Source organism: Scatophagus argus, chromosome 14, assembly GCF_020382885.2.
Source record: "Scatophagus argus isolate fScaArg1 chromosome 14, fScaArg1.pri, whole genome shotgun sequence".
NCBI classification, from domain to species: domain Eukaryota; kingdom Metazoa; phylum Chordata; class Actinopteri; family Scatophagidae; genus Scatophagus; species Scatophagus argus.
In genome coordinates this window covers 14,936,192-14,946,036 of record NC_058506.1, presented here as the reverse complement: position 1 = coordinate 14,946,036, position 9,845 = coordinate 14,936,192, and the positions used below count along the sequence as shown (strand labels likewise).

Sequence of the window (9,845 nt, the reverse complement as noted above, 5' to 3'; positions counted from 1 at the left end):
TGCTGTTGTTTCCTTAAGGACATTTTTCTTATTGACCTATAAATGCTTATGAACAAGAAGCTGTATCTTCTGGTAGTTTGAATTGACAACATTATGTTGTCACGAGTTATGATCACAGTGCAAGGTGCAGCCAGCTGGTGGTGTTACTGCACTGTAAGTTTGTTTAGTTTTTCCTTGATTTTTGGAGAAACAACATAAGACACAGTCAGCCCTCTTGCTTTGAATGGTAAACAGCTCGTCATGTTTTCACGGATCCACAAAGTGAATGACGTGTGTGTGTGGTTTGCACACAAGCCTTTAACTGAGGGCTTATGATGAGCAGTTGTGTAGAAATTCTTCACAGGACTAGGAAGTCAAAAGCACTTTACTCCATACGGGATAAATGCTTTATTTCTGTTTCTTTCCAGTTCAGAGGACACATTTACTGGGTTTTCTCTTGAGTAAAAAAAAAAAAATCAAAAGTGTGTGCTGAATGGGACGATAATCAAGTGCCTGGGCATTTAATTGAGGTGCTCAATAAAGTGGATGCAGAGTTAAAAAGATAGATACTTTATTGATCCCAAGGGAAATTCAAGAAGAACTTGGCAGCGGTGGGATTCGAACCCACGCCCCCGAAGAGACTAGAGCCTTAATCCAGCGCCTTAGACCGCTCGGCCACGCTACCGTTAAAAAGCAACTGTTAAAAGAACAACTTAACCGGCTGGAAACAGAAGTTTTGTTAATCAAATATGAATATTTGACTTCTCAACTTCAAAAGGAGTTTTTTTTAAAAGAATAAGCACACCAGGCATATATTTTCATCACAGTTAAGTTTTATTTCATTCAACATTTCACATTACAAATATTTAAAAATTATGCATACTGTTATAAATAGTTGGCTGCAAACAATTAAATAACATTAGATTTTTCTTTTTCGTTTCACTAGCACTTCTACAGACCAACTCCTAGAAATATGGACATATCTGTATTACATAACTTAATTAGAAAGGAAAATACAAAAATAGGAACTTATAAAGTGAAATGACAATAAAAATTAAGGTGATATCTTAAGTAAAAAATGCTATTAATAAATACAACAACCTTCCCATACACAGTTAAAAACTATTGAAATCTTGCCATTAAGTAACATCATTAACAGACAAATATTTAAATATTTATTTTCCTTCAGAAAATGTGAACCATATATTGTGGAGCACAATATAGCAATTAGTAAAAACTAGACACTTTAACATATTAAAAGCTTCACCTCAAAAATATAACAAAAATCTGATCAAAATTATAAAAATCAATTATACATTCCAATTAAAAATATACCAATAAACGGCTAAATACATTGTTGACCTAATAATTACAATGCAATCAATCACAGTAGCTTAAAATAAACAAAATAAGCAAATGAGCACAAAACCTTTAATGTTTTAAAAATAACTTCAATTATTTATATTAGTACAAATAGTTCGATTTCTTTTCTTTTTTACAAACACCAGCATGAAAAGGATTACAATAACAGTAGAAAATGACTGTGAAAAACATATTAACATCTTCTTTAATTAAATGTCTGCAATTAAAAATGGCATTAAAGAATTACATTGCAAAGAGTCTTTATCTGGAAAAAGGTTCAAAAGAAGTATTGCACATAACAACTTGAAGTTAACTTGCAACATTTACCACATTCAAGTCTTTAAGCTCCCCTTCCTCCAGATAGGTCTATATAAGATCACCTCGACAGACAGTGGGGATGAGTTCTCAAGTCTTCTTAAACAGTGTTCTATAAGGATGCTCAAAGTCCTGCACTGCCAAATCGATTTAAAGTTAGGTTTCTGTCTTGTTTCTCGTCTTTATCGCTCTGTCATGTGCATCCTGCAGAGGTCTGCGAATGGGGAAGCGAGGAGTTCGACACGTGGGAGAGGGGAGGGTGGATGGGGGGGGTGGGGGTGAGGTGAGGTCAGAGTGGGTTTGGGGTGTCCTTAACTTAATAGTTGAGAAACATTTGGTGCACACCACAACAATTAATTTTAATAGCTAATTCATGTACTTGTCATTTTCTTTTTTTCTTTTGTCATGCATGCTAAGGATTACAATAGGTGCTAGTTGGCAAGTTCAAGAATATATATATACTTTTTTTTTCAAATATTAAAATATCTAAACACCAAACATCCATTCTTGTGATACAAGATTCAGCATTAAGCGTGAACCAAATTTTGCATTCTCCTTATAATAAGTTATGCTCCATCTATGGAGAGGAAACCAAGACAGAAGTTACCATTTTCCAACTAGAATAGTCATGTTTAGAGACATTAACATCAATTTCAAATTACAAGTTCTTTTCTTTTTTTCTTTTTTTGTTTCTTTTTTCTTTTTTTTCTTTTTTTATTCTCGCCATGCTGTTATTGACCAGATTGACTGGAAACATCTAGTGTACGAAAAGCTAAGACCAAGAGAGCAATACACTTTGGTCTCTCCTCTGCAGATCTGAAGTCGCGTCAACACCAAGTGCGCACTTAGTTGTAAAGTTTCCTCAGCACTGAAATGTATAAAAAGCATAATTGAAAATAATATATCTTGAAATCACTCAACTTTTTTTCTTAAAATGAACATTTCCATATATGCAGATCTCTCAGTAACAAAAGTACAAAAGCTACCTTTCACAATGTGAAAAATTGAGGTATTGCAAAAAGGAGTTTCCCCATTTGTGAAAAATGTGCCTAAAATGACTGTTGGAAAAAGAAAAAATATTTAGAAAAGTAGTGCATAATAAATGTTTATATGTGCATGACAAAATAATTTAGCTAGAAAACACTGTACCAAAAATCAGCAGGCCATGTATAAAATAATCTTTTTTTTTTCATCTCATTTAACAGCAAATTCTTCACAAAGTGTTTTAACTTCTAAAATGCTCACCCACCGCACCCACAAAACTAATATCCAGGGTGCAAAACTGGTGCCACGACACCACGCCGATATGAGGATACGTTTCTCACTAGTGTGTATAATCAAGTTTCTGTACTAACTCCCTGACATATTTAAATGCTCGGCTAGTAGGTTGCCACTGAGTGACTTACAATGTCAAACAACTGTGAGGATTAGTTTTTACTTTCGCCGTGTGAATGTGCACTTTGTGTTAAACTTTCCCAAACACGCAGACCTATTTGAGATAAAAAGAACTAGTGCCTACTGGCGTGCACCTCCATTTTGAGCTATGGAGAGTGAGGCCTTGTGTATGAGTGTGTGTGTGTGTGTGAGTGTGAGTGTGTGTGTGAGAGAGAGTAAGTGTGTGTCTGTTTGTGTGTCTGCAAGCCCTGTTGTTTTTTTTCCACTGGTGTTCTAATGGGTTTTGACTGCACTGTCAAATACATCTATATATAAATATATTGTGTTCAAGGCCAATCTTTGGTTTGCTGGGCTTGACAGTTAAGCAAAACTGGGTAGAAGTGACAGATATTAAAATATATATATAGGAAAAACGTCCTTGAAGAAATGAGAAAGAACATAGGAATAAAACCTAAATAAGAAATGAGCTACAGTATGACCCACTACTCCACAGCCATCTTTGGTTCCCAAAAGCCACTGGGTAGAACCGACCATTATCACGAGCAAACTGCATGTGGGTAACAAGTGTGTAGTAGTAGAGCACACTGCAGAGACTATCTTCATTTATGCTTCAGAAACACTGGATGCTGAGTTGGATTAGCTTGGCAGGAGAAAGGATAGAGAGTTCGCCACAAGGGCAGATCCCTCCGTGACTCAAATGTGTGCTGACAATTCGGAAAGCAGATAAAGTTAAATTGCTTCTTTCATTAAATGTAACTGACTCTTGGATGCAAAGTCAAACTTTGTCATTAAAGACTTGGGAGAATTGCACAAATGCATTAAAAGAAAACAATCTGACAAAGACAGGCGTTTCCCAGCTTGGCAGTAGCCCCTAAAAACTGAATAAAAAGGTGGCCCCACGACAAGCCTTCTCTCGAGGAGTTACCTTAACCTCAGTCCTGTAGGATCTGAATCCAAGCCTCGACCGTGACACAGGTTTTATGAATGAGGCCCTACCCTCTGTTAGCCGCTAGCTTAGCAGCAGAGGCCGAAGGCAGACATGAGGAAGGGGTGGGGGAAGTGGGGCTGGACTTGTCTCTTTACCAGTAAACCTGTCTGTCTCTCCTGTAGCCTCCCTACACTATACATTCCCCTAATACGATGTATACTGTACGTTGCTCTGCTCTGTCAATAGCACAACCCTGGGTTTGATTACAAAAATAAGGAGGTGATGAAGCAAGCGAGTACAAAACTGTGCCGGTCACATTACACTCAGTCTGTTGCACCACTTCCCTTTGATTATAGTTCTAAGGAAAGAAGAACACCAGTGAGTGATACTGTTTTCTTTCTTGCCGTCTTTCTTTTCTTTTTTTTAAACTGTATTCGGCACACTAGCAGCTGAGTTTGAGGTATTAGTTTTTGCATGTCAAAATGGAGATCAAAACCCAAATATGTGTTGCTAAAATTTTGTTGTGGTTTTCAAGTAACATCAAAATATTTGTATGATCTTGGAAATCAAAAAAAAAAAAAAAAAGAAAGAAAGAGAGAGGTTCAAACATTTTGATCTGGTAGGGAAAAGAATCCATTTCTTTCTGCAGTGGGCCCTCTCTGTTCTTCAAAGTTAATTAAGATTCAGCTTTGGTTAACTACTAAGGGTCTCATACACTGGATCTGCACTCTTTAAACTGGAAATAAGTGCACTCTTCTTTAGCAACACCTTTTTCTTTTTTTTTCCTTCAAATCACATTTGCTCTGGAGCCTCTTGTATCAATAGATAACCTTTGTCACACCTCTCAGAAACAAATAGCCAATGACAAACTGTTGGCTCTGGAGACTTGATACATAACAAAAGCAAAACAGCTCTGCTACAAAAGAAGTCAATCAAACCTCAAATGAAGTGTATTTGTTTTGGGGCTTCTCGTATCAAAATTAAAATCAAATGCGTTGTTTAGAAAAAAAAAATGCCAATTGAATAGCAGAGTACCATATCACACCTCAAACTTTACAATATATGTATTTTTGAGAACTCATAAGAATATTTCACAAATCAAACGCATAAATAAAATTATGTTACATATCTTTTTCCTTGCTGGACATATTTGGATATAATTCCAGTTTTTCTTTTCTGTCTTCAAAATATAGATATCTATTAACTTAAAAAAAAAAAAAAAAAAAGAGAAAAAAAGTTTCAGTGAAATTAGAGCAAAAAGGAACCAGCAACAGAAAAGTGCATTTATTTGTACAATGATTTGCGACTCCTGCACTACCTGCCCTCCTGCTCCCCTGTTGCCTTTCCCTCTCTATCGTCCGCTCAGTTCCAGCGGAAGGAGATGTGACGGGGTCGGTCGCCTCCCTCCTTCACCAGGGGTTTGTGAAACTCTCGTCCAGCGCGCGAGTGGATGGCTGCCCAGCAGTACTCACAGTAGTACTGCAGACAGGTGACGTTGGCGCAGAAGAACGGTGCAAACTTGCCGCCGCAGCGAGTTCCCTGGCACTCATCGCACAGCTGGTCATCCAGCACGTATGGCTTCACTTCCACCTGCAAACAGAGGTGGGAATAGAAAATGAATCTGAGAACTTATGGTTAGTTGGAAAATGTAACAGTTGTACAACTGATACACCCCTGAACCTCTCAGTAACTTCAACAATTTTCTCAATAACCGTCCTCAAACTGCCTGTAACGGTTTTAATTTTATCACTCTGTTCTACCAACGACTGTTCCTGCTTTTCTACTTCCCACTGCAGCTGTTAACAGGACACTGCTATTAATAAGCAGTAAAATGGTGGATTTTGTTGAAGTCTTTTTGATCCTGTTCCGTGCTACCACCCTGTTTGGTTGAATCCAATTTGAATTTGTGAGAAAACTTGAATACCACACATTCTATGACGATAAGCCAACTAATACTGTATACACTGCAGAATGTTTCACATCTAAAGAAAATCTAGTAAGACCTTCGGAACAACTCTGAAACGGGGCAAAGGCAAGGAGAGTTTGAGGGAAACAGAACAGGAATTGAGATGTGGGGGAGACAAATAAGGAAAGAAGGGGGCCAAGAGGGGAGACGGAAAAACACTGCGTACTCTTTTCTTTCGACTCACCCGTTTATCGATTTCTCCATGCTGCAGCTGTACAAAGCGAGCACTGATAGCAGCAATGTAGCTCTGCTGATTAGAGAAGGCGACCCGCCCCGCTCCCTTGGGGTACTTCAGCTCAGGGTCTGTGTCAATGCCAGCGTAGCAAACTCCGCCATAGAGGCGGTCCATAATCATGGCCAGCTCCACTGCAAAAGAGGCAAATAGTTTCGTGAAACTAAGTGAAGAAAATTTTCACACGAGCAAGCCTGATGCACAGAAGCAGAAGACATGAACACAATAACAAACATTCTGGCAAAATCCAAAGAATACATACACATACGGGCTTAAAATATAAACCATGTACTCAGGGAACACAAACACTCCACACAACAAGGTGATGAGGGTTGTTGATCTGAAAGCTTAAAGCCGTCAACAGATGGATTAAAGTTCAGTGCAGTTTAACAGGGCAAATAACACGGCAGTTTCAGCTGCTGAAATGGCTGCAATAAATTGATAAAAAGTTTTGTAGGTCTGTATTGTGTTTTCTCAAAAGCAGTTAGCAAATATGCAAACTGTAGGGAGATAACCTGCAAATGGACAATGCAGCTTTACTTGTTAAAACATAAAAAAGTCAAATGCCAGTTTGTTTGTTTTTTTTGTAGATTGTGCACATGTAAATTTAGACCCAAATATTATAACAGGGTCATGAAACATTTAATGCACCGCAGGTCCTATGACCTTGGTCATTACCACAGCTACCACCAGTGCAAAAAACACAAACACGCACCACACATAACAATGCAACCAGGATAAAAAGAGGATTTAAATATGCTGAGCAGCACAGCCCGCCACAGAGAATACGTCCTGATAGGTCAAAGGCGATTTCATTTTGTTTTAGCTCCAGCCTCTAGCAAGTCTAATGTTTATCATGAACACAAGTTGAGCATACTGCAGTGTCTTACTGAAAAGACAATTTTACTCAAAGCTGGCACTTCAAAAGTGAGGAATAAATTTAGCATGAGAGGTGAAGGATTGCCACTTTGTTCTGCTTATTTGTGATTTATCGTATAAACACATGCAACAGGATACAATGTAGTGATGCACAATATTGGATTTTTGCAGATACTCAATATTCTGATATTTTCCATTTGGGCAAGGGCTGACAGTAATATATACACATATTTTATCACATAACGGCAGAAAACATATAGTCTGCCCTATCGTGGAAATAACATTTTATTATACCTACTCTTATTGTGATGGCCCACTGGCATATACAGACAATGTTTTCCAAAATGTGCACATTCACTGTTCAAAATAGGAAAACTACCCTATTTAACACATTATTTGCATGCATTCCTAATAAAATGCAAATTGTACTGAAAACATTTACACTGAGAAGTCTTTTGATAAATGACAGAAAATATGGGAAATATACAATAACAAACACAAGGGATTAAAAGCCTTATGCGCAGTATATACTATAAATGGAAGTGTTGTCAGTGTAAACACCCATTTTTTTTGTTAATGGACCTGCAGGAAAAAAAAAGCCTGACATAAAAAGACAAACATAATAATAAGGGATACCTGCACGGAGCGGACGAGGGACACCGCCTACAAAGATGGTTTTCCTCGGATCCAGAGGCTGAGATCCATCCATCACAAAGTCGCTGTCATTCAGGTTCCATGGGCGGATCTGGACCTGCCACAGAGAAAACCAACAGGTTTCAGCTCCAGAAATGAATGACAACAAGCTGCTTATAAAGTTAGTTAAAAGCCATGACAACAAGTAAGGCACAGAAAGAGATGTGAGCAGATGGACGTGTGTGCTCCCACTGACCGGTTTGTCTTTGATGGTGGGGCTGGACACACACAGGTACAGCTTGCCGTCCTCCTCGATGCAGGCATCGATCAAAGCCTGCACTGAGCTCTCATCCTGGAACAGCAGGAAGGCATAGCCTGTACAAAATAATACAGGTTTAGTAATAAATTTAAGTGTAAACAATAAAGAGTCAATATAACAGTGATTTTAACATACCTTTGGGTGGAAAATAGGATTTGCTCTCCGCTTTGTGAGGCCAGTCAACAAACAGGTGGCCAAAACGCCGGAAACTGGCTGTTATCTCATCTGAAATAAAGCAGACAGAATGAATTTTTACTGGCAGCCCTTGGGCTTTTGTTGCAAGTGTAATTTTCTAATGGCATCTTATGGTATACCCTTCCTACAAGTTCACCATCTCAGAGATGAAGAAATCCTTCTGACCTTAATGCAACTGCTTTACCTTCATCTATGTCAGGGGGCAGTCCTCCAACAAAGACCTTGCGCGAGTAGCGTTCGACCCGCTCTCCGTTCTGGTGTGGAAAGCAGTGTGGAGAGCCCAGGCCTGCTAGACCCTGATCACCACGCTCATCATCGGGGAACCCATCCTCCATGGGGAAGAGAGAGGAGTGGCCTGAGAGAGAAAACGAAGAGGAGCAGAAGGAGAGCAGAGAAAGGTTAATTTCCCAAAGAGAGCTGTAGGAGTAAAGCTGATCATGATTACAGCACAAAGATAGTGATGACACTGTAGATTGGCACCTTTATTAATTTTTCATTAATTTTCCAGTGCAGTGAATGTCCACCTTTTATTTGCTTTCTTGATCTGACATCACTTACCACATCACTGAAGTGGATTAAGATGTAATTAAATAATAAAATAATATTAATAATAAAACATATTTCTATTTTCTTGGCAAATCTGTGGCTTTAACACCCTCTGGTGAGAAAGAATTTTTGCAGGTATTTCTAGACCCTGTAAAATCTGAAAATATGTTCAAAACCTCAGACTACTATAATCAAAAGTGAGGGTATGAGCAAAGGGTAAAATACAGCATACAAAAGTTATAAATATCACAAACAAACAAAGATTACACCTGTCTTATGAAAATTAGGAGAAACAGACACAGACGTAAGCCAAGAACACTGTGGTTATGAGTAAATTTCAGTCATAAGGCATGGAGGTATTTAAAAAAAAAAAAAAAATAGTGTAGTTATATAAAAAAATGTCATATTACATTTTATTCTGACTGTATTTCTTAATTCACAAATAGGCAGCAGCAAATCTTCAGCGGATTGAATATGCATGCAAAATCTCTCACACAAGCAGTCCTCTCTCTCAATCCAGGACAGTTTTAAAGTGGACGGTGCACGTTTGTTCAAGTGTGTGTGTATGTTGTAGAGGTTAAGCCCTCTCTAGCCTGTTCCTGCTCCTACACAGCGTGCCCTGAGCTGCTTTACAAAGATTTATGCAAGGGAGTTAGCCTGAGCTGACAGTATGTGTTGTGTGTGAGTGCGTGTCCGGCCATGTGTCTGGCCATGTGTCTGTGCTTCTGTCACAGTGTGTGCGAGTCACGTACTACACTTTATGTGCTTTTCTGCCTATTTAACTTTACACTAAACGTGACACTGACCACTGTTATCTGACTTAACAATCTTGCAAAAAGTGTGTTAAAATGAGAAAAAGCAAGCAGAGAGTCAAGCATAATGAGAGAAACACACACACGAAAGATGCAGAAGGTCACATCACAAGCTTATAGTGAGGCTCAACACTCAAGACAATCATGCAGACAAACACATCACTGTACCCATAAAAAGCGCAGTTATTCAGAGTTATTCAGATCTTTAAAGAACACTCAATTAAAACCGCTCCATAACCAATAAAATCATAACAGCTTAGCTTAACATGGCAAAATAAGTCAAA

The 9,845-nt window shown here is 38.4% G+C and overlaps 1 protein-coding gene and 1 non-coding gene across 4 annotated transcripts in view; both read right to left on the bottom strand.

Annotated features, from left to right (window-relative positions):
• Nucleotides 1–582: 582 nt before the first annotated feature.
• trnal-aag lies at nt 583–664 on the bottom strand. The gene has a single exon. It is a non-coding gene; the product is annotated as a tRNA-Leu (tRNA).
• Nucleotides 665–792: 128 nt separating this feature from the next.
• cpeb4b (cytoplasmic polyadenylation element binding protein 4b) overlaps nt 793–9,845 on the bottom strand; it is a 28,934-nt gene continuing 19,881 nt past the window's right edge. The window contains exons 6-12 of one of the 3 annotated variants that reach the window (XM_046410113.1): nt 8,388–8,558; nt 8,144–8,233; nt 7,946–8,064; nt 7,693–7,807; nt 6,130–6,311; nt 5,298–5,569; nt 793–5,183 (exon numbers count right to left, since the gene is read on the bottom strand). In XM_046410113.1, the coding sequence (XP_046266069.1) occupies nt 5,342–5,569; nt 6,130–6,311; nt 7,693–7,807; nt 7,946–8,064; nt 8,144–8,233; nt 8,388–8,558 (905 nt within the window). In that variant the 3' untranslated portion in view covers nt 793–5,183; nt 5,298–5,341. The other 2 variants (XM_046410115.1, XM_046410114.1) reach the window with 2 other exon arrangements.